Raw genomic sequence first — 24680 nt, forward strand, 5'->3', positions numbered from 1 at the left:
AACAGCGCATCGGGAAAAGTTTTATTTTAACCAGAATAATACAGGTACACCCAACAGATGCAATGAAACTGCTCACTATGGAGGTTCAAGAAGCCAGACCTTTATTGACTCGACTCATCGTGATATGAAACAGACACTTCTGGTTGCACTGAAGGTGTTCTGAGAGAGTTCAAAAGATGACTGTGATTGCACAACATTATCCTTATAAATGCTCAAAGTAGCCTTTCCCCTTTACACACTTGCAATATTCAAGCTATAAAGATACCTTTATTTTCTGGGTAAGCAATGAAGCCTCACAACCTTCTGTATTATTGACGCGGCGCTGGGTGGGAGTGGATTAGTGCAGTCTGGAATTCTTCACATACAGAGCAGGGCTCAAAGTCCCGCCATCACCACACCCCATCACGGCAGGAGACATCAGGGAGTGAGAGCTCATTGTTTTTGATGGAATATTTTCAAAAGGCTTAAAAGACATATAGAGTCCAAATTATTGCAAGACACAGAAGATTAGAGGTTTTTATGGATAAGCAGATTTTGATTTAGTAGCATAATCAAAGGGAGGTTTCTGTGTGTGTGTGTCGTTCCTCTTTGATTCTTTATGTCACTGGCCTCTGCGACAACAGATCCAGATAAAAAGGAAGGGCAGGTTTCTGATTTAAGTGTTTGTTGCTGCCACGTGATTTTACTAAGGTTTTATTTAAGGTTTTGTCGCTTTAAATGCAAACAACTTGTACGGTTGTATCCGATGGCCCGGTTTATCGCACCCAGCTTACAATAGATTGGATTATATTGGAGTCATCAAAAATATTTCTGTGTTTTACAGGAAGGATTTTACATCAGATACAACATTCAAGAACAGATACATGAATAATAAAACATGGGACCGAATAGGAAACTGGGAAAATGTATTCGACAGTTGCAATTATGACCGCAAAACTTAGTTTCTTAAAGCTCCACTGAACATCCAACTTGAGACTAATAATACAAATAATAATATACTAAAATTACACTACAGACAGCGGACTCTCCGGCAAGTCTCCGGACTGAATCAAAGCACATGTAATGGTCTGTACTTTTGTTACCGATTAACAGAAAGTGAAAAATAAAACCGGGTACTGGACAGTACTCTTGAACAGTGCATCAAATTACTACAACTGTTTTGAGTGAAGTTATATATTGACTCCACAAGACATTAAGCAGAGGGGACCAGCTGTATCCAAACTTGATCTATGCTCACATTTTCCCACCGGCAGAGTACAGACATTAAAACATCCAGTCGTATCATTTAGTCATTACATGCATTTATTTGAGAGGAACAAATTTCGCCATACATATCCTTGTGATTACCAGAAGTTTTTCAATTAAGTTAACAAATTATCATTTAAAATGTTCTAAAATTGAAAGCATTAACAGTGGGAGAACCTGTTGGGTGGAGCGGAGCCGGAAGGTCGGATGCTCCACTTAAGAAAAACAAACAAACCACCGATCCACCGTTCAGGGAATAATTCAAAGCATCTCTGTGCAAACATACATGAAGTTGACAAGTCATGTACATTTTGCTCTGGAACATTCAAGACAGGAGTTGGATTTGAGTGCCGACATCGTCTCCTGCAGTGTGGCATCCTTGACTTCTGTATCCGCTGTGGGAAAACAACGCGCCCCCCAGCGCCCCCATATGGCCAAAGCCTCACACAGCCGGGTTCTAATCAATGTATATTTCTACTGCTGTTTGCTTTTGTTACTGAACCCCAACGGCTACCGTGGTCAACCATCCAATCATATTCACCTTTCCTTCCAACAAAGATTACACTGCCCCCCCCCCCCCTCAACAAAAAAAACAAAATATTTGCTCTAGTTTAAATTTGAAATATACATCAAAGTGGGGGCAATCTTTAAAAAGCAACCCGCAAAAATGGAAAAGAAAAGTAAAATGAGGATGGAGGTGAAGAAGAAAATGCGAAAACTAGATCAGACAAGGCTCATGACGCTATGAAATAAATAGAAAATGACTAATTTCTCAAAGTAGCTCAACAGAAAAATGACCGAATCCAAAAGTGGTGAGTTTTGAAGGCAACATGAATGATGCGCTGCAGCGGTGAAGCTATAAAGTACTAGTGGAAGACAGGAAGAGGGACGAGATGACGACAAGCACCAAGCTGCCATCCTTGGAAGAGTTAAGCACAACAATGACTGGTCGAACAAAGCAATAATAGTGTCTGAACGTTTCAGAGAATTGAGGAAAAAAGAAAAGAAAAAAAGATGTAAATAACTCAGCGGCCATCTTGCTTTCCGACATTTGCAGAAGTTCTGTCATTTTTCAGCTCGGAGCCAAATTACCGACCGCCACTTTCCAAAGGCAGGTAGAGACAGTTAGGGCTCCTCCACATCTGATCTGAGGAGATCAGACTGGAGGGAGACACTGATTCCTGAGGGGCCAAAGTGAGCAGAGGATGAGGAAACAGAGAGTGGGAGGTCACTTTGGCAGAGGTCCCTTAAGAGCTTCTCTTTTACCGCCCCTGAGGGGAGAAATTGTCGGGAGTGGGGAGAGACACGACACATTGACATTTAAACAGACACGATAACATCTTCGGCTTCCTCACATATAAAAGCCTTTGACATTGGCCAACTTCCACCTCCGGAGCTAGTGTTTAAAGCCAGCAGGTCTGCTCAGCAGGGTCCACTGTGTCATCAAGTCTGTGTTTCTGGTCATCACTTGTTATGTCTGTGTATGTACTTTATAAAGAGAAGAAGAAGAAGAAAAAAGGTATATTGCAGGATATTTCCCCAACTACAGTGGAAATCTACACGAGAGCAACGAGAGGAAAAGGTCTGTGTTCTGTCTTTGGTTAGTGTTTCATCCTTCGCTCTCTTCTTTCTCACTTGCGGGCGGCTGTGTAAAGATTTCATTTCGCTTCCTCATAATGTGCATTTATGTATGTATGTGTTTCAGTGGTCAATGTAATGTGGGTGTGGAGGGCTCCTTAGCAACGCTCCAGGAGTTGGATCTGTCCTTTTGTCTTTCCATAATTTGCTTAAATTTTCAGAGAGCTTAAACCGTCACACCAGGTCTTCTGTCCTTTGAGGAAAGGTTGTGTTGGTGGTAAAGTCAAAGAAAAAACATAAACATTGTAGGGCAACGAGTCACGTAGTAGAGCCAGACAGACTGTGGTGTTTTCTCTTGTCCTCACCGTCTCTGTGGAAGGAAAGAGCTGCATTAAGTCATTTATTTATGGTTCTATCGCCTCTGAGAACACTTTTCATGCAAATACCCAGCTAAACATTGGCAGACTTAACCACCCATGACTGGTACACTTTTTCTTATAAAACCATTTACATCACTGTGTGCATACTTGTCCAGCATTAAGTCACTACATGAGATTATGATGTTGAAGTGCAAAAACTTTATTAGTATTAGTGTGATGACGCCGCCTTGACTGGTGACTCGTTGGGATTGATTGCACATGCGTATGGATCAAGGTTTACCTCACACCCTCATGGCGTCTCTCTACCCGCCTCCAAACTGGCTTCTAGGAGCAGCTCCTCCAGGTCTTGTCCACCGGTGACACTCACTGCACAAATGAAACATAGCGCACATTACCAAACAGGACTCGAGATTAACAAGCAGCCGGGCGATCACAGCCACTCACCGTGCTCCATCACACAGCTGCCTGGCTTGGGGCTTTCCGCGTCGACAAGATGGAGGGAGAACTCGGGCTTCAGGCCGTTGGGGAGAGCTGAAGCGACCATCTCCTGGTCCTGGTCCTCGTCCTCCTGAGCATCAGCAAACTCGTCCTCGTCTGCAGAGCTCTCATCAGGTGAAGCCTTGTCTCTGACTGGGGACACGGACTCTGTCGTGGCGAGTTCTGGACTCTTTGAGGCTTCCTCTGCATGAGGATTTAACTCCTGGGCTCCACCTTGAGGGACAGACAGCTCTTGTTCATCAGTCTGGGCAGAGAGGACAATCTCGTCTGCCTCGGCTTGCCGCTTTGGACATAGTTCCTCTTGGTCCGACTGGGAGGCCTCGGTCTCTGTTAAACCAGGTTTTTCATTTCCCGACAAGTCGAGCGGCCCTTCGTGTTCTCCCTGTAGAAGTGACTCCTCTTTCTCTCCCTCCATTTGGTTCTGTGAATCCTCTGATGCAAAAGCTGGCTCATCCCGTAGGTTTTCCAGAGCAGATGGTAAAAGCTGCTGCTGCTGCGTTTGCACCACAGGGACACAAGTCTGGGTTGGACTCAGATCATCCAATAGTTTAGACCCTTCTGCTGTGCTCACCTGTCTGTCATCTCCTTCCTCCTCTCTCTGCTTTACTTCTACAGCGGTGGCCTCAATTTGTGGGCTTTTAATGCCCTCTATTACCTCCTCAGTGAGTTGAAATGCTGCAGCCTGCACCGACGAGGAATTTGAAGGCATGGCTGGTGCTCGTTGACTCGTATCTGTCCCTTCTGGATCTAAAGTGCTAGCGATCACATCCTCCGTGGCTCGACTGGCAGACGGTGGCCCTCGCGTGGTATTTAGTGCCGACTCTAAGTGGGCTACAGGACTCTGCTCTGGGAGTTTGCAGTCTATTGACGGAGCAGGTGAGCTCGCTTTCACGTCTCCTAGAGTCACTTGTGTTTGTGTAGCTGCTTTGGACGAGGGCGGTGTCTGCTGTGTCGGGGGGGTGTTCCTGTCTACAGGCTTCTTTGAGGCCTCTTCCCCACGGCTGGGAGCTGCACGTACACCTGCCTGGATGTGTAGCTGCTGCTGCTGTTGTTGCTGCTCAGGAGGGCTTTCAACCCGAGTTACCATGAAGATCTTGTGACCCCTCCCTGGACTAGAAACAGATATACATCGACCAGGAGATGGCGGGGTGCCCGGAGGAGCCGCAGATTCTGAGACAGTGATGCTGGAAATGGCACACGGCCCACCCGTGGGAGAGGCCGAGACGGGTGAGGGCATACACGAGGCACTGAGGAGGGGCGGGGCCACCGCTGTGTTGGGTTGAGGATTAGTCTGGTTGAACCGGGTTGAGGGGTTTGACGAGGAAGCGGACTTAGTTACCACCTCCTCATCCTCATCCTCAGTGTCCGAGTCGGACTCCAGGATCATTTGAGGAAGGTTCGTCTCAGTGCTCTCTCGTGACTGGCTGCTGGACCCTTCTTCATTTCCTGTTCTACCTTTTTGTTCTCCCTCTGTCACCTCTTTGTCCCCGCCCTCTTTTGATATTGGTTCCTCCTCCTCTTCTTCTCTGGTGCCATCCTCTGTGGCTATTTCGGCCATGGATGCCGACTGCCTCATCTGCTGCTCTGTTTCCTCCTTTTCTTTAGCCAGTATGAAGTTTCTCTTGCAGCCGTTCTGGATCTCAGCCAGCAGACCACGCTGGGTCTCAATAAAACTCTTCACCTTAAAAAACAATAAAAAAACATCTCAAACATGCAGCAGAACACCAAGGGAACATATAAATAAATACAAATAAATCCAAGGCCTTTGGGCTCAGGAGAACATTTGTTACGACAGCCGGACTTAGGAAGTAGCATGACTGACAAGAGCTGGAGTGCAGCAGAGTTGCAACTTCCAAGTTGGATTCTCCATTCTCCACGCTGGCGGCTGAGGCTACTACTATTCTATTTACAGTTATTGTCAACAAATCCAACAAAAATATTATTGTTGCTTTTGTCCATATCTCAATACTTCCTGACTTTCTCACCCAGTCTGTTGCTCCAGCAAAAAATCAATTTATTTCTACTCAAGGCACACGTTTAAAAGACAGTTCTTAGATACGTAGTTAAAGAAAAATGTGATTAAATATAGCTTAGATGAGCTATGCCCAGTAGTTCTAAGCAAAGTCATTACAGGGATGTATTTCAACCACCTGTGCTCTATTGGATATTTGCAGCAGGTTGGTGTGTTGTGGATCTAGTTAGCACGACTAATCTGCTCTGCAGAAACTGATGTCAAGTGGGGTCACCATACTTAAATATATATAGACAGTTGAAGTACTCGCTGTGAAACAAATATCCCTCTATACTTTCCACATTCAGTGTAATTAAGGTAGAAAAAGACCTAATGTAAAGCGCACAGAAATGCATGCATTATGGCTCCCTTTGCTTCTTCTAATCCCTTCCCAAGCCTTGGATCCATGCTTACAGTTTCCTTCTTGGGCTCCCGGTCCAGGTCGAGACGCAGCAGAGAGGTGTTGACTTTTAGGGCGAGTGACAGGGCCATCAGTCCACCCGTCTTGATCTCATTCTCTCGAAGGTCTAGACGTATCAGCCTGGGGCTCTCAGCAATGAATTCAGCAACAGCCACAGCTCCTACAGGACAGATTAAAAAAAAACAAGTGTAAAAAAAAGTAACAAAAGCAAGACAGCAAAAAAAAAAAAAAACACGCCGGGATAACTGGTGGGCACTAATTCCCACCTTCGCAGGACAGTTTGGTGGAAGCGAGGCCCAGTCTGAGCACGGAGCGGTTGGTAATCAGTCCGTCCTTCAGCTTGTGGACCCCTTCATTACCCACAGAGTTATGGCCGAGGTTCAGGGTCTCCAGGCTCTGGGTGCACGGCTGAGGGGACAGCGAACAGAGACGTAGATGTGTACAACAGTTCCTTCAGCAATGATAGAATGCACAAAACCTTTTCACAGCTGGTATTTGTTATGCAAGTCATGACAGTGTTTCCCCGACCATTATGACAGGGGGACGCACCCCCAAAAAAGAAGAATAAAATATATATTTATTTCTCCCCACGCACATGGAAGTTCCGCCCAGACACGTGGGCATGAGGCGCTCGGACCAGGAAACAGACTACCCCCCCCCCCCTCCGCCCTCCGCCCTCCGCCAAACGGTTCGCCTGACTACCGATCCCATGCCAAACTGCAATGTGAAGACCAAGTACCGTGTGCTTCTCTCCGGGGTTATGAATAGGATGGTCATGGGGTATTCTTTATCAGTATAAATGGCAGTATAATAGCTTTTATGGCATTTCTGTCTCATCTGCATCATCCCACAAGGCTAACCATCAGACGCATTTCTTCAGGAAGAAAAATACAGTATTCATAATCCAAAAGCACACCCATCATGTGTTCCTAAAAAATAACAGGACTCCTGTGTCATAAAACTCTGAGAAGTTCAATAAATAAATCCATCTGTTGTTGTTGTTTAAGGGAGCTTTATTTAATCATCCTGAACATTAGTATCATTAGCAGAAAACAATGTGCTACGTAAAGATTTAGTGGAGTAATGTCTATCTAACCAGAGAATAAAGACACTCCGTGCTTTGTTTACCCGGCCGGGTCGGTTACGTGTGCTTTTGTTGCATGTTTGTGAGCGTTCCTCACTGGTTAGCTCACAGGCGCTGCTCCGCAATGGTCTCATACAGTGACTCCAAGGCAAAATTCACATAAGTTGCTTTCTTCCTTACGTTGGGGAAGTGAAGCACTGATCCTCTGGTTGTCCCTCAGGTAAAAACTGTCAGCTAAGTGAGCGCTCTCTCCATAGTTTGCACTGTTGCAACCGCTATCTATGGAATGTTGAGCGGCGATTGAAATGCTCTTAATCTTGGATCTTGGAACTTTTACAAATATTTTACTGCTTAGAAAGGGAAAAACACTTTGCAAAATGTAATCAGAAATAATTTAATTTATAGGACAGAATCAATAAACAGGTGAATATTGTGAACAAAAATTATGGTTCACGTGCTGTATTATAGTCAAACCCTTAATTGTATTTTTGCTATGTTTAGAACATTTATTATGGTCATTGAAATGAAAGTTAAAAAAACGCTACAACCGCATAAAAGTGTATGTCAGAAGGCTGAGATTGTAATGACTCAGTACTGCGGTGACTAAATGTAAACAATATAGATCTAACGACGAGTGAGAAGAGAATGACGCAATCACTCAACAACAGACATTCAACCAATGACTTTCGGCGTGGATTATCTCTGCCAGACTGCTGTGAAATCAAACCAAGATAAACAAAAGATGACTCACAGAAAAGTCCAGAGCTCACATCCGTTACCTAAGGGAGACCCGACTGCACAAATGTCCAGTCAAATCAGACGTGATGATGTCTAACAACACAACCCATTAATCTATCACGACATAACTCATTTTTTTTATGAAATGCAAATATATAACCTTTTTTTTATTTGAGGTCTTTAACAATGAGCAACTATTGTCAGTACAAGTGAGCTTAGTTTGGGCTGACGAACATGAACAGATATGAGGAGAGGAGGTATGAAAGCAGAGCTTCATTTCATTATCCCTGCCTACCCTGTTAAACACACAAACACCAGGAGGTTTCAAGGCCCTGTGAGTGAGTAGATTTATTGTCTTAACGTGTTTGCGTGTGTGTGTGTCAGTACCAGTGCAGCAGCAAGGAAGCCCATGCCGTTGTGTGTGAGCTGGTTGTTCCACAGCACCAACGTGACCAGGCCTTTCCTCTGCTCTTTAAGTCCGTCGCACACGTAGGCCAGACCTGCGATGACAAACAGACCGAGTTTGTACATCTGTATCCAATTCAACTCGACACAATTTTAACTAAGCATCATGAACATTGAATAAAATGATTAATTTGAGGCGATCGGATGCATTAACAGCAATTACTGTGCCTTATCTGTCCTAGCAAAAGAATCTCACTCACTTTAAACATCAGGAAAACTGAATATTTGGATAACCTAAGACCCATTTGATGGGCCTCAGCGATACTCTACAAGAGCACAATGATGACAACACCACATCTGATGTTCTTGCATCTGGAAGTGTTCCATGCAGAGTGTTGTATTGTGTGGGCATCTATTCACCACCAAGTAACAAGTAAAATATACTGTGTGAACTACTGGAAAGCAAAGCAACAAACCAGGATTCGGAAGATATTTTTAGCCAGTCTGTTATGCAGACCTCTAAACAGGGATATTTAATGCTGTAAAACCTAAATGAATTGCTCTTAATGGCAAAACAAATCAAGATAGAAAATGCAATACTTGTGTTTACTTTCCAGCCTGAACAGTAATCTTATTCGGAATTTAAATGAAACCAAATATCCAACAACTATCATATTGAATGTAATGAACAGATAATCAAACCCATGATCGCGGTCTCTCTATGAACGCAACACATCTGTCCAGTAGCCTCAACGCGGTCTCTAATTTTTAATATATGAGATGAAGCTGCTTTGCTGGTTTGTTCTAAACAGCGAGCCAGAATTATTTTTGTTTAAACACTTGCTGATGTTGAGGATTAGTAATTTTTTGATGTACTGTATTTAATTATTTATTCTGTTATTTTCAATTAGTTTGATAACAATTACCTAATTTCCCCACTGCGATCAATTAACCCATTTTATCAATTTGTGGCACGGAAGTGAAAAATAAACAAATGTAATTTACAATACAGTTTAAACTAGAGTATAAAACAATTGTTGCAGTGCTCTATCCCTGCTGTGTACCAGAGTCCAGGATGTGGTTGTTGCGCAGGTCCAGGATCTGAATGTTGTAGTTGAACTTCAGCAAGTTGCCAAGTTGGGCCGAGTCCTGCAGGCCGTTGAGCTTGTTGTCTGCCAGGTACAACTCCCGCAGGTTCATGTTCATCTTCAGAGCCGTAGCTATGCAGAAAAATCCATTGGAAAGAAAAGAGAAAAAAAAAAGTCATGTTCCGTGGATTAAAATCTCAGATTCTCAGACAATGAAGGCAGACTGAAAAGAGAAACCAGTCGGCCCGTCTTACCCAGTAACATGAGCGGTCTGCCGGACAGGCCGGCGTTCTCTAGGTGGAGCACCGCCAGGCTGCCGCTGATCCTGAGAGCTCGAGCTACAAAGGGAGCCGAGTGGTCCAGCAGAGGAGTGTTACGTGCATCCAGATACTGCAGAGAGCTTGTCTGAAACACACCAACACACACACAGTTTGTTAGTTGTTTTAATAAGGTTTATGACATTATGTCCTTATTAAGGAAGCAAATAGGCAACCTGCAACATCTGGCTAACAGACATATAAAAACACATATTTTCCTTTGATCTTTATTCCTAATCCTACAACCTCTCGTTAGCGGTGAATAGGCGGTGTCGTAAACCGATGAACACCAGATGAGAGCTTCATCAGATGCCATTCATAAAACATTACCCTCAAAAGAGCCGATATGAATGACAAAGATGTGTACACACGGTGTTACCTAGAAAAGGGCTCTTTAATACTGGTTTCCATTTGCTTCATCCAGTCTCACCTCAGAGATTCAAGGAGACCCTCTTGTCATAGTATGCATAGATCTTACAGCACTGTGTTACGACACAAACCATCTACAAGCTGGTGTCCTTAGTCCACACAAGGTGCTTTAATGCGAGGGAAGGATCTTTACAAAAAAATGATCAGATGATAAATACACTTTGCACACAGCAATAGTTTTAGAAACACAATTATTGTTTCATTAGTAACCGTCAGTCACTATTTGTTGCTTTCCGTCTAGGTAAGAAGGAAACGGACCAAATCTTGACAATAAATCGGTCACAAGATTAATAACAGAGTGGTTTGCGGTTTGGAAAACGGATTAGTGTTCTTACTCAGGTACGTGGCCACACAATGAACTAAGGTGGAAAAAGCACAGACGCTACAATGTAGTAGCCTGACATTTACTACATTTTGTGTAGGATATGTTTGGCATGTATCATCTCAAACCTAAAACGGTTGCACTGTACTCTTCACGGTAAAGGATAACTGACGTCAAAGAGCACCGTAAAGGGCAGGACTTTAAGAAGGGCAGGAGAGGAAAGGCCGACCTCTTAAGTCCACGCGGGCTGAAAGAGCAGAGACGATGCACCGGCTTGTGCAGAGAAAAGAGAAATAGTGAAAAAAAACAATCTTCTCCCCTGGGCACAAAGAGTATTTAGATTCTAGAACATAAAATGCGAAATGTTGCACTCAGTTTGGTGTGAAGGCTGAAGAGCTTTATCCCTGAAGAAAAGAAACAACCAGACCAATGCAGTGCATGACCCCCCTTTGTTATTTTACAATCGCTCCTTTTATTGGCCGAGGAAAGAAAAATCCGCCATCATTCATTCGTTGTCTCAGATTTCTCCCTGCATTCTCCTTCCTAGTCTAATAGTATCACCAATAAACTACGGCAGCACTGTTGAACAATCTAATCGAAGTCTATCAAATAAAGAAAAAAAACAACTCACTTTTACATGATATGCTGTTGTTTCTGAGTGTTTTGTTGATCTATGAATAAATGAAGTCCGTTCCCACCGGTTTCATTGTCTGTGCGGACAATGTTTGCCACTGTAGGCGGGGATTGATCTCTCACCTTTCTCATCATGTGAGCTGCTGCTTGCCATCCCCGTGTGCCAATGTGCTTGTTGAAGGAGATGTTGAGATGCGTGGCTGACTCATAGTACTCAATCATGTCAAACAGAGCTGATGCACCCTGAGAATAGGAGAAACATAACAGTTACAGTACTTCAGATTTAAATCAGTCAGGTTTAAAAACGGCGTCAAAACGCTGAAAGAGATGTTCCAGGATACAAGCTGGAGCAGTTGTAGTTGCCACGATGACAGGTCCTCAGAATAGGTGAAACCTGCTGAGGTGCTCAAAGGGGCCTCAGTTGGGGGGTAAAAACACACCGGCCATGGTTAAGGTGTTCAAACAAAGCAATAAAGTGAACATCAAAGTAGTGACCATGAGATCCTGTCTTCTAGACAAAATACCAAATTGTTATTATTATTATTATTATTACTATTATTAAAACTTTGGATTAATCAGCAGGTTGTTTTCTCCATTGTTTATTTGATCTTTAACATCAGAAATTAAGAAATTAATTATTTTATATTGACCTGGGAACAGCAGGTGTTTGGCACTTGCCTATAACATGACTTAAATTAATCAAAGGCAATCAATTGATTATGGTTGCCGATGCATTTTCTGTCGATTGACTGTTGTCCATTTTGCTGTAGAATTTCACTACAAATAAATCAACAGATGTGCAGATTGTTCTCTGAAATACACTGAAGTTTCCCATTATTTTCACAAACATTCCAAACCTCAAAATGTAGTTTATGAATGTGCACATGAAACAGTGAAACCATCCAAAGTTGGATATATTTAAAATAAAAAGGATTTTGTAATAAAACACTTGGATGGATGAATATCAAACGTTGATATAACGTTGTTTTAATTCCAGCTATGATGAGGAGATAATGGGAATGAAACAGTGTAAAATAGCGGAGTAAACCCTGTTTGGTAAAGAAGCAGATGAAGGACTAAAGGGAAACATCAGGTGATGCAGCCAAAGTGCACTCATGTGATCAGATTGTTTTAACCTCATTTTAGTAGAGCTGCAGGGTTCATCTTTCGACTGAAAATTAAAAAGTGTATTCCAACTTATTACCGTGTTATCAGAAAAAAATCAGCTGTGTCTTTTACTCAGCAACAGTTAAAAGTTAAAAACGGTACCAGCAGCAACAGACAATTGAATTTGCTCATTTATGCAGCATCAGGATCCGGCAAGCAGATAACAATGAAAGAGTGAACGTTAAAGTTCATCCTTCACTAAGGGGGGTTGAGAAATAACAACACAAGCTGCATAGCTTCTGATATTGTGTGCGTGTTTGTGAGAGAGCGAGCAAGCGTATCATAGAGTATATACACCAGTGTGTTTATCCTCAGGGTGGAGGAAGGGGAGTCCCGTGTCTACTCCCCATGCTTCCAAAGACATCTCTCCAAGACTGTTTCTTCTCCTTTCATCTTCCCATGTCATTCCTTACAAGACCGCACCACTGGAGCGCTGCCAAATCAACCAATACTACTGTGCGTCTCTCACTCCCAGACTCTCACCTCACCATTCCTTTTATTTTCTATCCCACCCACCTCCGTTCTGTCCTCGACTTTCCTTTCTCTCCTTTCAACGCTTTCATCTCAGCCCAAGGCGACGCACTTGTCTCCGACCGAGACGCGGCTCTTTGGTGACTCATTCAACTTCAGCTTTCGCATTTCCGGGGCAGCGTTCCATGTTTGCCGAATCAAGTCTGTCCGTCACTCTGCATCGCTCTTAAATACGTGACGCTGTGGTGTCGCGTGCCTGAGCTTTGCGTGTGTCTTCTATGGATCTTATCTTAAGTGAATCCGGCTAAAAGCAGAGCTTGTGTCTGTGCTACACAGCGTCTTTGGAACTCTGTGTGAAAGGAAGTGGTGGAGGCCGCGCGCCTCTGCTCCACACTGCCACAATCTGTGCGTGTCTACAGCCCAAACGGTATTTACACAAGTGGACATCTGGAGTAATCAAAAAACCCATAGCAAACACTCCACATCCGGTCAGTACAGTCAGGGTGAACAGAGTGTGACTGTGGGCAGAGTGCAACAGTGAGAGAAAGAGTGACGAGCATGAATTATTGATGGAAGTACGCTAGATACATATGCAGCAGATTTTTTTTTTTAAAAAGCAAGATCTTCTTACATCTTCGTCCAGGTTGGTTTGCTCCAGGTCTATGACTTTAAACTGGACCCTCTTCAAAATCTCTTCCAGAGACTCACATGCTTTGTAGTCCAGCTTCTCACCTGAAGACATACATCGATAGCATTTGTAAAAAATAAATCTCCCACTAGGAAAAAGTCTTGGTATGTGTTTATTCCCACCAGCTGGATTTATGGTATGCTGATGTTTTGCTGCTTACCTTTCAGATCGAAGCATTCATTTCGCTGAGTCAGGTCTTTCAGTTCCTGGACACACACAAAAAAAACAACTGTCAGTAAGAGTTGAGTATTACTCCATCGCATCAAACTTAGCTTTTCACAGGTTGAAACATAAATCACACAGGACATTCAATACACTACGACTGGTGAAAAGAAGTTCTTGTCTAAACAAAGATAAATCCTGTTGCAAAAGAAAAGCATCAGCAGGACATATTTGCTTAATTCACCTCTGGCCTGTTCTTACTACATATCCATCTGGTACCATTTAGAGATGTTGGGACGTAATGAAGGTGAATACTGCCCAGGTCCTAATGATGGCAACTGATGTAACAGTATTATATAAAGAAGGGATCTGCCATTCCTAGTGCAGATTTTTCAAATGCATTGTTCCATTGTGGATACTCACAAGAAGCGACTTACTGTTACCATTAAATTATTATCTGTAAAAAGAAAGTGGGTTCCAACAGGATGATATAATTAACATTCAGTAGATGCATTCATTGGGCTTATATCTTAAGTATGAAAAGAGCATATAAGAGGGACATTTTACCCGCAAACCAGTCTTAACGTGAAAGAATCAAAGATCAAAAGGTGGATAGTTAACCTCTTGCCCTTGACACCCGTCAACCCACACAAACACGAAACTATGTACCAGCAAATCCCTCTCTCTCGTTGGCTGCCCGGCCCATTCAGCATGAACTCAATCCCCTCTGCCCTCTTGCTACACTGCCATTACCCATCAATGTATCTGAACATACTGATGTGCATTTAGCTGTACGCAGGGTTCGTGCATTAACACTGCAATATGAATAAGAGTGTAGTAATTATGATGATAATCATCCTGTGAAACCAACCGAATGGTTCATGTTAGGTAAAAAATATGAAAAACCATAAAAAGGAGATTTTCAGCAGTATTCTCTCAGTGCAATTGATTAAATATGGTTGAATACAATTTCTGGTTAATGTTCTTCACTTATGTGGTGTTTAATGTGTAAATGTAACTAAGTAACTAACACATGTTAACAGGAATTCATCTTCCTTTACCACTATATCGGGCAGCTGCCAGAGAGAATGACTCTATAAGTGTAAATAACTCACTGACTGAGCGGCTAAAACCCGAAATAGTGCATGACGCATAACGTGCCTCTACACAAAGGTTGGTGGATCGGTGTGTGTGTGTGTGTGTGTGTGTGTCCGTGCTGTGGGAGGACCACATCGAGCTACAGATTCTCTTCCTGATTCCTGTGTATCGATGATATGTATTTGCCCTGTTTTAATTAGGGTGTTCTATCTGGCCTAGTGGGTTTTCACAAAACCAACCTAGGTTTTATAAAAATCATCAGACATAAGACAATAAATAAACTTAAATTATGAAAGTCATATAGACATATTGGTGGAAAAGCATGAGAGCACAGTCACCTTACATTTTAGCCAAGTCAAAATCTCTGGGCTGTATGCTATAAAATGCATGGCCAAAGAAAAAGCTTGAATCTAATATTTTCTGGACTGACATCAATGTGCCATTGAACCTATTATCTAACTACGTCAGAATATAAATGCACCTATTTCCGCAAAAAGTTAGCCCTGCTTTGCATACAACACATTCAACAAACTGCCTCTGTACAGTCTGCCTTTGACATACTTTGAGTATGTTTGCATATTTGGTCATCTCTGAAATGGGATGCAATCTGCATGACCTTTAAATTGCATCCTCATTTGAACAAATATCTGTACTACGACTGCATAATAGAAGCGCGTGTCGGTGCAGCGTGTGTATGTTGAAAAGTCTAAGCGTGTTGACGTACTCACCAAAATATTAAATCAGTCACATAGATTTACGAGTACAATAAAACTGCCTTTTGAGAGATATGATGAACCATGAGAGCACCCTGAAGGAATTGCTGCAGCAAAAATGTGACACAAGGCTAACAAGTTGTCCTGGTCTTAAGACTCCGACGGGAGCTCCTGCAGATCCAGCATTCAACAGGCAGCTTCTAAGCAGTCACCCATATAAAACAAAAACACACAAACAACTTTCCAGAAATGTACATAACTTGCAGGGCCTCCTGAGAGCTGCAACGTGTAGAGTGCAGTTGGACTTAATAAAGCAAGCTTTTAGAGTAAATGGGCAAGGGGGGGGGATGCAAAAAGGTGGATCTCCTCTCCTGCAAACCTCCCTCTCACTAGTCAGCCATTTGGTCTGACTGGCTGGTTTGTGTGGCCGGTTACTGCAAGGATGACTAAGCAGAAATGAGAGGGGACTGATGGAGAGAAGCCAGACATGAGCAAAAGAACCACCATGAAAAAGCACACTGTGATGGAGGGAAGGGGAAGGTGGGCCAACTTATCCCTAAAAACCCCCCACTTAATCTAGTTTGAAATCAGCGTTAAACCGACCCGAAGCATTTAAGAGCAGCGGGCTGCTATGAAGCACCAGGGGACACTCTTGGTTAGTGTCTTGGTCTGGACACTTTGAGAAGTGGGTGGAAGCCTGGGATCAGACCATCAACCTTGCGGCTAAAGGACAACCCACTACACTCACTGAGTACAGCTGCCCCCAAGTCTGCCCCAGTGGAAATGTACCCAGACTGTAGGACACAATGACGCTCACAGCGGCAGCTTAGCACACTGATGTGCATTTCCACAAGTAGCTGAGATGTTGACCAAGGTTTTTTCTCTCAGCTGACCGAGCGTGTGGGGATTTCTTTTGCCACTTGACTCACATGCGTGTTTCCATCTGGGGCGCCCTTTACTTCAACATCATCAGTCAGAAATGGAAACACAACTACAGATACAAATGTGCAACGCCTCAGGGAAGACACGCTGTTTCTAGGTTTTATGAGTGTGTGCTGCAGCTCACTATGAAAACATAACAAATACCTAATGTGTACCGGCTTTAAGCGTTAATACGGACTCCCGCCCAACAGCGCACCCACTTTAAGGTCTATTTTACCCCAACAACCGTCTGTTTTAGCTTTAGGTCTGGATCCGGAACGCGGTCTGCCAGTTAGTGGCCTCTGCTGTAGAGGCTCTGAGGCCAAATGCGAGGTGCCCTCAATGTCTCGTCACAGATGACGTTTATAACACCGTGGAGGACAACTCCCTCCCTCTGTCCCTCCCTCCCTCACCTTGCCCCCTCTGCGTTTCTGCAGCAGGCTACTTTCAAAGCCTCCTTAAACAGCCTCAGGGAAGGATCGAACGCGTTTGCCCTGATGTCAAGTAAAGTTGTGCTAATGAGGTCCACGCTGGTTCAGACTTGCTGCCGTAATGGACTAGCCCAGTCACCTTTGTTAGAAACATGTGGGAGGCCCTCCATTCTAACCCAGTTGATGGCTCAGTTATCACTAGCCAAATAAGAGTTTTCCTTCCTAAAGGGATGGAATGCTCACCCCTCAGTCAACCTAAGCAGCGTGCGCTTTGGTAGAAGTGGGCAAGAGGCCACGGTTGTTATGATACTCCCAAGAAGGGCTTTGCTTCTGCAACGTTGAGGTCTACGCATACGGGGCAAATGGTTGCGCTCTACCATTTGGATTTAACTGCCACTCTAAAAGGTGTGTGTCGTCTACCCTGATAGGTGCGCCCTTGTAAGTTATGTGCCTCATTGTCTCCTATTCAGTGAAATAAATCCCCACATTAAAAACATGTGAACAATTGCAAAAGCATATGCACCATTTCACATGCAAAACGCACAAGGTCGGCAGAACTAGCCTACATAAAAACAAACAGCCATGAGGCTTCCCCCACTGGATTTGAAGAAGTGCTTATGCGGAGGGATTAGGAGACACATGACTGTGCTGGCCTGCCCGCAAGACAAGGGAAAAAAAGAGACATGAAATACTTGTCTGCCTGTAGGGAGTAACAACCACCCCTGCTGGAAAAGGGCGAGTCCCCACCTTTCTGGATACTACAGTGTCACCAGAGGCGTACCGCTGTGCATCATGCAGAGTCCTCAATGACCCCATGGACAGACATTGTAAAGGACCTCTCAGACTTGAGTATTTTGATAGATTGTTACCTTTACATGGATTTTATCATAGCCATTTTGTTACGGCAGTGGGTGCATGTCCAGTTGCGCTTTTATTTTGAATGTAGAAAAACAGAAGTATGCAGTTTGAAGCGAGACGAAAACAAAAAGACGTTAAAAGGACGGGAAAAGGTATTAAAGTTACGGTTTAGCACCTGGTTGATATGGGCACAAGGTTATAACGTTACCTGCTTAAGTTCACTGTCTGTAAAATATGGTTTTGTGTTACAGTGTTGAATAAAGCTTGTCTTTATTTATTTTTCCTGTGTACATAAAAGATTTATGGACCATCAGTTTAAGAAGACTATTAGTTTGACTGTCCGTGTTGAACCTCACCTGTCTTATTTTTATTGTTGTCTCAATAGTACACAAACAAAACAAAACAAGGCAGAAAGTAAAAGAAGCTTACCTGTATCTGTTTGAGTACTTTGGGTATGGGTTTACAGTTGAGTTTCTGACACGCTTGTTTGTAGGAAGAGAGGATCTCCTCCATCGTCACATTCTGGGCTGCAAAACAGAGAAGATTAAGAAAGTTATTCAGGGCTTGTTAGTTAGCTTTGTTAAAGCTTCCACTGTAACAGTAGTGTACATAGTGCTAGTATGTGTGAATCACACTTGGCGTTGCAGTCAGCATTTTGAGTTGTGCCCAATTTGTCCGCTTCACTTTTCAGCCACCTCCCGTTTATCTCCCGCAGTGTTCATTAGTTTAACTCACATTCATCATCTGATGCCAGAACAGACTTGACTGGTTGAATAAGTACGTCTATATGTTTACACAAGTGCAGTGCAGAAGGAATAACCTGCTTGTGGGATAAAGAGGCTAGCTTAAAACCCCCCCGACATGAGCAGCCCTCTGTCTGACTAACCCTGTTATTCACCGTCTTAATGAAATGTCCCAACTACGGACCGTGGCCAGAAATACTACCAGAGACGATGCTGCAGTGAGTCGGAGGCAATGCTGTGCGTGCGTGGGAGGGATCGAATTAAAAAAGGGCAAGTCGGTGCCACATGAATATGATGAGAACGGCCACAACACTTCCTTTACTTGTTTTGAGACGCGGACGTTTCAGCAGGAGCTGGTAGATACTTAAATAAGCATGTAAATAACTTGCCTCGGAGGTTTCCAAAGATCAATTTATGCAAACAATCAACTCCCGCGTTTTGCTAACCAATCGCTACAAAACAATGTTTCTGCCTGTAACGCTGCTTGGTCATTTTAATCTACTTCGATAGCACTGCTTGTGTCGTTTGTTGCATTTTACGGTGTTATTATAATTACTGTTTCTGTGCTTATTTGACTATTTCAAATCGAGAAACCAGTTTTGTGTCACATGACCAGACTTAGCAGCCCACTCAAACTCAGTGGATTGGACCAATTCATACGTTCGGATCCCGGTGAGAGGTTTCATGGTAAACTGATGTTCTCATCATATCTTGAAAATAGTTTCAAATTAAGTGCAACCAAATGAATGAAAAGTTTTTTCTCTCAAAAAGTGACACATAACTGCGGATATGACCTAAATGCCTCTGCTGCCAATGTGTTGGAGGGCACACTTGTAAATTTGCACAGCACAGTGTGTTCGTTCAAGTGAACACTGTGTCCTTGGAAAAGTGTTATTGTGCAGGGTCGATATGGAGCAAGTGTGTGTAAACACTTCCTGTGGGAAGTTTCCCCTGTTTACAACACAATATCACACATAGCTCTTTAATTTCAGAAAGAGAGAACCAAAAATGGAGATTGACTTAATATGTGACTGCTGTGCTCAAAAGCAAAGAAAGTGGTGTAAGGAAGTTTTGGTTGAACACCAAAATAGGAAAAAACAGCGGCAGAAAGGAGTCAAATACTCAGCGTTACACAACGGATTTAAGCTTTAACCTGCAGGAGCATTAAGAGTTGAGCTCCAGCTGAATTTGTGCTTGCCTTTTCTTGGTTTTATTGCCCTCCCTTTAGTGCTGCTGGTACATGTAAGAAGAAGGGAGTGGCAGAGAGGAGGCACTGCATAATGGGGAGATGGGAGGGGAATGGACCGCTAAGAACAACATCTTTGAAAAACAGCTTAAGAGGAAGAAGAGAGTTTAAGTTGGATTCAGGGTTGGGCAATTGTAAGGGTCCCTTTTTGACAATACTATAAAAAGTGATTGTTATTGCTTGAATTAACAGAAGAGATAGTCATGAATATTTATGGCCTGGAGATGATTGTTGCGATACCCATGGGTGGCTACAATGCAAGCGCTACTTTACAAATGGGAATGCTGGGTTCAATAAATCAGATGAGCCAGCTGTTGGGAACTTGCCTCCTACAGTCCCGCTCGGATAATCTACTTCATCCGCATTTGCAGCAGTTCGGCATTAAAAAAAACAAAAACAAAACGGATCAAGCTCCCACACGCATAAATACATTTATACAACCACAATAAGTCAGGGTATGCGTGTTGTTTGATAGACTACAACAATGCAGTCGGGTAGAGGAAAAAGAAAAAAAAGAGAGGGGGGGGGTCCAAAATCACATAACAGGCATGGAATACTTAAATGTTCTGTTTTCATCGAAGCATGAAGAACGCTATAGACAGGCGCAGTCTGGTTGCACTGTTGCACTGACAGTATGTCTATTGTTCAAATTCGTAGGACGTTATTGAAAAAGCTTATAGGCAATATTAATGTCTATTTAGTAGTTAAGTAGTAATTCTGTGTACATACTTTAAAGCATCGTCGTTCCAGAATCATACTAACTGGGGATCATTATTATAATAATGTAGTATAGCTTGTAGTTCTTAAGACCACAGCAGTGCGGTAGCATGGGCAGTGTGGACTGCACATGTTATGGGAAAATGCATGGGGCTGTAATTTGACTTTTTGCATGGTTACAATGCACATGGGCACCCTTTTAACCAAACATTGCATAATACATAGTATTGTATTTCAGCCGATTAAATGAGTCCACTAATAAAAATACACTAAAAAAGGTAAAAAATAAAATAAAATGTTATGATAAAGATAACTTCAATATATCCAGAGCGTAGCTTCCTCTGGAGACTTTCCACACACTTTCTGCATGTTGTCCGACCCCATGCCACCCGTATCCGGGCAAGAGGGGGAGGAAGAGACAAGGGACCTCTGCTTTGACACAGTGAATCTGCTAAATAACCCAAACAAGCAGCATGGCCCTTTCTTCTCTGCTGCCGTTGGCCACACACACACCGAACGCGCTTCTTCCATCACTGAGCTGCAGCGCAAAAGGAAAAGAGCAGGATCCCGGCTCGCTGACTCACATCAACCGAGGTAAACGCAGCGCTGTGGTAACGCGTGATGAGCTTTTGAACGCAATCTCGCAGATGCACATTTAGCCTTAAATGGAGCAGACATTCTGACTGCAATGCAAACCAATGTAGATATTCCCAACATGACAGGATATCTGGAAATCCCGTTGGTATAATTCAGTGTGTTGTGGCGAGCCCCTGAAGCTCCTTAACAAACTCAGACTTTGTACATCTGTACACAACAAGCTTTCAATAAACACTTAATCACTGCTTCAGTTTACCATCTATTAAATCAAACAAATGCATCATTGTATCATTTATTTCAGACTTTCAATTAAAGCTGCCAAACAAGCCTTTTGGGATTAAAGTATGACAACTCATTCATCAAAAGACATGCGATTACTAAATGCAGTTGAAATACAGGACTTTTGCCTCGACCACCGGCCACAGAAGGTCAGACACATTGAACTGCAGAAAGTGGGGGGCTGGTGTGCTGGTGCCCCCCCCCCCACTCCCCACAATGTAATGGTTGGGGAAACACTGTATTAATAATTACTGTGGAAATGAGCCGTGTTGTCCCCTTGTGCTGAGACCTGGGTGGATCCTAGAGTGCCCTGGGACACCACAGCGCCAACTGGTTTCTTTAAAAGCGTTTGATGTAGAAGCCAAACCTTTAGGGCTTGTTAAAACATGTGATTATGATGTTCAACCGTTATTGGAGATTGTTGCTTTTGTACTAAAAAAGAGGTTTGTCAATTTTAAAGATAATTTTGCAGGTCAACAAAGTTGCAGTCCGTTTCTGACTTGCTGTAGTCCCATTTAATTGAGTGTGAAACTATCCCAGTGAACTACATAGCATGTATAATCGAGAAGGCATTTGAGTGGTCTGGCCGCATATCTAAATGTCCCCGTCTGTTTAATCCTCCTTAGCCCTGCTATCTTTGTACCTTCACCACTGACTCCCATTCTTTGTTGAGTCGACAAACACAAAGTCGGCAACACAAATTCTTCAAGTAATTACCTTTCTCTCCTCACTCCAAAAAGGAGGAAACCACTGTTTGGATGTGTGCAGGGGAAGACAAAACACAGACACGGACCGAGGACCATACGACTTGCACAGTGTCTTGAATTCCTTCGGTTCACCCTCGTCGGCACAGTCTGGTTTCACCAGTTAGGAATAAGACTGCACAATCCGTATGGACTTAAGCCTTATGGCTTAAGAAGATACTTGTCGGTGACCGGGAATGTGGTGAATTGTTACGTAGCAGCTAATAGCCAAGCCTCTGGAAGGATTAGCCTCCTGAGGGGAGTGCACAGCTCAATACTGAAATGATGGTCTATGGTTACCTCAAAGTCATCATCTTAGTCAACGTTTAGTAGAATTGTCTGCAATGAAAGGTTATGACAGAGGAACCAGTGCCGAATAGATAGATGGTTTGAGAGGAAATTACTCTCAGCATTCAGTCTAAAAAAAGGGCTGCAAAATGTAGAGGGTTGGACGCAGAGCGCTCGGCAGCAAGTGGAATCCAGGTGTCCAATAAGCCATTGAGTTTCAGATAAATGCAACATGGGACACGATTCGTTGTCCCGTTGACCGAAACCATTTTAATGAGGCTCAGTCGCTCATTCATCAGTTTGACATTCATTATCAGCTCACTTATCTTATAGAGGGTTTCAAAACGGTATGGATGGAGACAATTCAAATCAAGTAGTCCTTCAACTGTGACTGCATTCATACTCTATCGGATGAAACATGAAAATCTACTTAGGTCTCAATTTTGGCTTTAGATACAGTGCGTGTTTCATGCACCCAAAAATGTTAGCTTTTTGAACATGGTCTCTGCCGTGGATGAAATCCGAAAACACAGACTGCCTGTTTGAGCTCTGGAGAGGAAAACAAAAATCTCTCAGTCGACAGTACACGGAGCTAAAAACATTTGCAAACTAACAGCGCTCCTTCTATGAATTCTACCTTCAAGAAGGTAATAATGGTAATATTTAGCTGAAACCGTTTTAGAGAGGTGTTGATTTGAGTTTATGATCATCTCCCACAACTCTGAGACTGTTATTTGGCCAACTGCCATTGACGTAGGTGAGGGAAACCCAAAAATAAAAACTTCACCTGCTACATACGTCATTTTAGCAGGCAAAGTATGGACACAGCCAAAAGAAACTGGGATTTCACCAGAGCACAATGTATGAGAAGCCTGGGGGGGAACTTCCAGATATATGGGAGTTCTGGGCGAAACACCATATTGCCCACTCATACTTAACATGCAAGTGCCAGTGTTAAAATAGCCCCCCCGGTGCCGCTCTCCAGTCCCACTGCCTGTCATTTCACACCGCCGTGCTGCGGACGGTGACCGTGCGCGTCATTCGCACGGGACAGTTGGCTCCCGGGCCGGTCAGCGGTGGGGCGGAAAGGCAGCGGTTGTACCTCAGGCAGAATGACGACGAGACGTCAGCAAAGGGTAAACACAGAGTGGAAGAAAGGTTTGCGTTCTACCAGCTTCCTTCTGCTTAGAACCCATCGACCAAAAAACAGCCTCAGTGCACTGAGGCTGTTTTTTGGCCTTTGCTCCGAAAATGGCACACCCATGATAAAAAAGTAATTACTCTATAACTACTTTGTCCATCTGGGGGATCAAGAGGAACCTTTAGAGCAGTGTAAAAAAATGTTTATATGTTACTGCTAAAGAAATAAAATCAATATCACTGCAATTTCAATTTAAAACACGGAGATACCAGGCTAAAAACACATCTAAGCGATAGCCACAGTAATTCTGGAAGGTACATTGATAGAGAGTACTAATACTCTATGACAGGCTTTTGTACAAGATTCTTCGTCTAACTTTTGTCGTGAAAAATGTTTTATTTTGAAAATTGAGCAGATTCTCTCCCAATTACGCATGCTCGTCCCTCTTGACAAGCGTCAGCATTTTTTTTCCCCTCACGTTTACGATCAAATCCACAAGTGGACAGAGAGCGCACGATTACACCACCCCGTCCCCCTGGGCCGGTTCCACGAGGCAAGAAACTGCTTTGGGGCACGCCTCGGGTGGAACGGGGTTAACCAACTGCATCAGCATCGGTCTGTACGGGGGCACTGTGGTAATGCCTTCTAAAGATGTGGCTCAAGAAAACATCCAGACTTTGCAGGAGTGTAATTATGCAAAAACTCTGGAATCGATTCCAAGTAGCTGCAGGCAGATCAATAATTAACAGGCAGCTCTTAGACGGGTTAGACTGAGGCAGAATCCAAAAGGAATTACTATAGCTGCCCCAAACTTAGGATCCTTGCTCTCAGACAACGTGATGTTTTAGGTTTATTTGGAAAATACTGCAGACAGCCACTACAGCTGAGCCGTGACTCATAATATGTCTGTTAACGTTATGCTTTTAATGAAGGACATAACTGGATCAACAGCAGTCGCTCTCTTGCCATGATGAACTAGATTGATTGTTAAAAAAAACCCAGAAGAGCCATTTTAAAGGGCCGTGTCGTAAAGGCCCGTCCGAATGGAGAGTGACAGGAGCAAACTGCAGTTGTATGTTCTATTATTAAACCAAGAGGCATTTTGTGGAATGTGTATGAAATGTATTTCCCTGTCCGCTTCCTCAGGAGTGATAAGAATACAAATTCCTTTCGAGGACAGAAAGTCCAACTTAGATACTACAACAGGACAACTAATCATCGCTTGTTGTAAAGATGCCAGCAACCATGATGGTAAAAGAAAGGGAAAC

At 43.3% G+C, this 24680-nt stretch overlaps 1 protein-coding gene across 1 annotated transcript; it reads right to left on the minus strand.

Moving 5' to 3' along the window:
- Positions 1 to 1284: 1284 nt before the first annotated feature.
- LOC144395138 (protein phosphatase 1 regulatory subunit 37-like) lies at positions 1285 to 18204 on the minus strand. The gene is made up of 12 exons (XM_078098071.1): positions 18088 to 18204; positions 13636 to 13681; positions 13419 to 13519; positions 11273 to 11392; positions 9703 to 9853; positions 9425 to 9580; positions 8343 to 8455; positions 6400 to 6541; positions 6127 to 6293; positions 3648 to 5382; positions 3484 to 3569; positions 1285 to 3193 (listed from the first exon to the last, which is right to left on the minus strand). The coding sequence occupies exons 1-11, from the start codon at positions 18169 to 18171 to the stop codon at positions 3493 to 3495; spliced, it is 2892 nt and encodes a 963-aa protein (XP_077954197.1). The 5' UTR covers positions 18172 to 18204; the 3' UTR covers positions 1285 to 3193; positions 3484 to 3492.
- Between the last annotated feature and the right edge of the window lie 6476 nt (positions 18205 to 24680).

This window comes from Gasterosteus aculeatus, unplaced genomic scaffold (assembly GCF_964276395.1).
Source record: "Gasterosteus aculeatus unplaced genomic scaffold, fGasAcu3.hap1.1 HAP1_SCAFFOLD_87, whole genome shotgun sequence".
NCBI lineage: Eukaryota > Metazoa > Chordata > Actinopteri > Perciformes > Gasterosteidae > Gasterosteus > Gasterosteus aculeatus.